The 4552-nt window shown below is 35.5% G+C and overlaps 1 protein-coding gene across 1 annotated transcript; it reads left to right on the top strand.

The window, feature by feature from the left end:
- Positions 1-2114: 2114 nt before the first annotated feature.
- Positions 2115-3238, top strand: LOC120180031. Its single transcript, XM_039185465.1, has one exon. The coding sequence runs from the start codon at positions 2250-2252 to the stop codon at positions 3129-3131; it is 882 nt and encodes a 293-aa protein (XP_039041396.1). The 5' UTR covers positions 2115-2249; the 3' UTR covers positions 3132-3238.
- The last annotated feature ends 1314 nt before the right edge of the window (positions 3239-4552 follow it).

The following is a 4552-nucleotide window of genomic DNA, read 5'->3' as shown; positions in this document are numbered from 1 at the left end:
ATGGGGACGGAAATCTTCAGAGATGGGGACGGATTTCGCCGTAGAGAGTGAGAGATGGAGATGGGACTGAGTGTTGTGTTTTTGGGTTTGAGGTTATGAGTTGCGATTACTGTGGACGGTTCAGTTTCCGAGTTATTAAGAAAAAATTCATGTTTGGAATTTGAAAAAAAATACGCGTTATTACGAATGGCGCTATGTAAATCGCGTTGCGAAAGTCAGTATCTCGTTGCGATTTTGTATTATCGCATTGCGATAGTAAGTATCGCATTGCGATTTTCCCAATTCGCGTTGCGATTTACTTATTCGCATTGCGAATTGGGAAAATCGCAACGACACTGTATACCATCGCAACGTGATTTCCAACTATCGCAACGCGAAATGCAACGCGAATTTGCGATAATGGAGATCGCGTTGCGAATTAGCGATCGCATTACGATTTTGTTGGTCATTTTGGCAAATCCGGAAAAAGTTGGTTAAAATCGTATATTATATGGGATTTTTGGTCACTGAGGTTATTTTCTCTTCCGAGAAAGTATCAAACTATATATCAGATTCATATATTGATCCATGAGCTGTCTTAGTTTAACCAAAGTGGGTTTCGTCCAAATCTTCCTTCAGCATGTACGCAATTGTAAAGTCAATTAGCAAAGTTTATAAGCTAGCTCCAATATCCATGTGCTCGAGCTGTTTCTAAACTTAACAGTAGTCAGCTCTATATTAATTCCAACTAAATTTGTTCAATGATTCCATAAACATGATTTGACTAGAACAATTCAATAAACAAAACAACACACAACTAATTGAAACAAGATTTTATAATGGTCCATTTTAAGTTAAATGATGAGATACCTTGAAATTAATAAATTATTGTATATTTGGTTCAGAATTTATCGAATTATGTTGAAATCAAAAAGAGATTATATAAAAAGGTTATTAAGAAAGTTGTTTTTACTGCAAGCTGTAATTTTAATAAACCTTAAAAGTTAATGATAGTGAAAAAATAATTCTGTACTAATTGGAGTGATCATATGTGTACGAAGAATAAATTTTATGCCTTAAACTATAAGCTCACAAAGCTGGAAAACTAAACAATTAGAAGGGAAAATACCCGAAAAGATAATAAATTTATTGCTCATTGCCCGTGGACCATTTCTAGTGAATGATGATCAGATCGATAATCCAGATGATGATAAATGTTATTAGGATCAAGGTTAAATGAATGGAACAATAATATTATGTTTGTGTTCGTTTATTTATTTTTTAAGGTGTTTGTGTTTGGTTAAATTTACAATATTATGTTCATGTTCATGTTCATTTATTTATTTTTGAAGGTGTTCGTGTTTGTTTATTTATTGTTCACGAACATGTTCATTCAATGTTCACGAACGTGTTCGTTTAATGTTCGCGAACGTGTTCGTTTATATGTTCACAAACGTGTTCATGAACTTATCCGTTTAATGTGCATCTAGTTTTCATTTAATATTCTTTAGCGTTTTTTTAGTGTTTGTTTATTGTTCATCAATATATTCGATTTTTAATTCCATTTGCAAGCTAAAGAAAAATGATAAAATTACGCCACTGATTCTTAAACTCCTTAAAATTCATACTTTTGAAATGCAACTTTTATCATGTGTTCTATTTAATCCTTATCTTCACCGATATTTAAAATGTAAAATAATAAAAGGAAAAGAAGATTCGGGTAAACAAATTTGTTCATGAACATAAATAAACGAGTTAATAAGTTGGTTTAAATATCATATATTTATATAAAATTTTAGCACGTATATATATATATATATATATTAAAAAGTATTCGTATGGCATTTATATTAATATTTTGCATCCCATTATAAAATTTTAGCACGTATATATATATATATATATATATTTGTCTCATATAATTATACATACATTCATATTTAATATATATATTGTCAGATAACCTGAAATCCTTGCTGCTGCCTGTCTTCCAGTTATTTGCATGACATAAAATTCTTGTTTAAAAATGTCGAAAGCAGGGGAGAGACAGTTCAAAAGCACCAACCCTGTCCAGTTTTCTAACATATTCATATATATATATATATATATATATATATATATGTGTGTGTGTGTGCGGTTACGAAATAGCAAAAGAGAGACCCATCCCTCAAAATCTTCAGATCTTGTTTTCTCTTTCATGAATCCCTCAAAAGAAACTAAGTTTTGATTTAATATGTCCGATCTTTAATATTTTGTTATTTAGAGGCAATATGAGAGACATCGTTTCTTGTTTTAGTGAAAACGCAGTGAATGTTTCTCAACCTCCACCACGTCACAGCTTTTCGAGCCAAGTCCCTTCAGTCCAGAACGCAGTCGCCGCCATTTACAAGGTCATTCTCTCAACCCAGAAGCTGTTCTTCATCAAACTCACTTGGTGCAATAATCATGCCGGTCAAAGCCTAAGCATAAACTTCAACGATGACCCTTCACCGTGTTTCAAACTCAACACCAATTTGAGGTTCTTCAGGAAGATGAAAGGCTACAAAGCGGTCGAATCGGATCACTCAAACATCGAAATCTTTTGGGATCTTTCAGCTGCTAAGTACAACACGGGACCTGAACCGGTTCATGGATTCTACGTCATAGTCATGGTTGATTCAGAGATAGGCCTTATGGTAGGTGATATGGCTGAAGAAGAAATCAACAAGAAGCTCAAAACTACAATCCCAGTCGCTAAAATCTCACTCATTTCTCGACAAGAACATTGTTCGGGCAATACCCTTTATTCCACAAAGGCTCAATTCAACGAAACGGGCATTCCACATGACATTTTGATAAGATGTAGCGGAGAACATGAAGGCCTAAAGGATCCGGTTTTATCGGTCTGGATCGACGACAAGACGGTGATTTGGGTCAAGAGACTGCGATGGAATTTCAGAGGAAACCAGACGATATTCGTCGATGGATTGTTAGTTGATTTGATGTGGGATGTGCATGACTGGTTCTTCAATCCGGCCGCCAGTTCAGCCGTGTTCATGTTTAGGACAAGAAGTGAACTGGATAGCCGGCTTTGGTTGGAGGAGAAGTTGGAGCAGAAAGATGAAGATAGAGTTGAATTCTCGTTGTTGATTTGTGCCTGTAAGAACGTATAAGAAACCGACTCTTGTTCATGATTTGCTTTAATTTTTCTATTCTTTGTTTCATCTAAGCATTCAATGGAGTAGTTTGAACAAGCTTTTAGCAAAGCTTGGGTTTGGCATCTTTGAGACCCTTTGTGATCAAAGGACAGGAGTCCATTACGTCCAACTCCAAGGACCCCCCTCCACCCCTATCCCTCTCTATAACAGTACCATGGTCCCCTAGGTGCATTGGAATTAATATGTGGTCCACCGTCCACAATCAATTAATAGAAGCAAAACACTTCCCAAGGACACTTGGGGTTCAGTTTACCTAGAAATGGTACTAAACTTTTAGCCGGTTAAGTCCCTTTATTCAGACCCTTCTTTGGACCATCATATGCTGGCGAAATAAACGGCAAAATTTGGCTTAAGAGTGACATTATTTCTTTGGCTGGCTCCACCAAAGGATACATATATTTGTAACTATGGGGTCTGATTTCCAAGGGCATTAACTGAGAATTAAACAGATAAAGCAGAGCTCGGTAACTCGTCTGTTGTTTGGGCATTCCTTCGTGATCCTTTTCAAAAGATTGGTTTTGTCAAAAGCCAGACAAAATTAAATTGAGGTGGTCAAATCAATGTTAGAAAAAAAGAAGAAGGCAAAACTGGTACATAAAGCCGAAGTTGAGGCAAAACTGGTACATAAATTCTTATACAAAATTTAAAAGACGATCATATCTTCCAACACTCTCCATGCATCACCGATTACTAGTGTCTTGCTTGCTCAACGATTCACAAAACAATATCAATGGTTAGATTAAAAGACCACAGCAAATGACAGTTTTGTTTTCCGAAGAAGGAAAGTTGTTTTATAATGATGATGAAAAATTATTAAACTGCCACTGCTTCATATTTATCTACTTCCGGGCTTTGAAATTAAAATTAAGATGGAGCAAGAGGATATTTTCCATTTGAAAGCGTTCTAATAAGTAAATAAGATGTGGTTTCCACTTCTCAACTTTTTAATTTATTCAATATAGTCGGCAAATTGCCAATCATTTACCCACCAAAAACTGCTTTAATTCTTCAAATCCTTTCCTTTCACATCAATTTGTTACATCCCAACGCTTAGCCCAACGAATCTTTTCTCAGTGGGAGTTCACCAACTCTTATAAAGTTGACATTTTAAGTTTGACACTTGTAAATTCATATTACAAAAACTATTTACACACTTACGTCTAACTGAGGGCGATTTTCAAAAAAAAAAAATCGTTTAAAACTTTATTTTCATGTCAGATACCCTTTCATATTTATTTTCCGATCTAAAATCCTTTGCAGGAAGACGCGTTGCCACATAAGGGTAATAGCACGGTGCATGGGCCGCACATTCATGCAATTATGACATGCCTCAGAATGACGCGGTGCATGGGCCGTGCCTTGCATAATTGCCTCCG

This window comes from Hibiscus syriacus, unplaced genomic scaffold, assembly GCF_006381635.1.
Source record: "Hibiscus syriacus cultivar Baekdansim isolate YM2019G1 unplaced genomic scaffold, ASM638163v2 tig00003715_pilon, whole genome shotgun sequence".
NCBI lineage: Eukaryota > Viridiplantae > Streptophyta > Magnoliopsida > Malvales > Malvaceae > Hibiscus > Hibiscus syriacus.
This window is presented reverse-complemented; position numbering and strand designations above follow the sequence as displayed.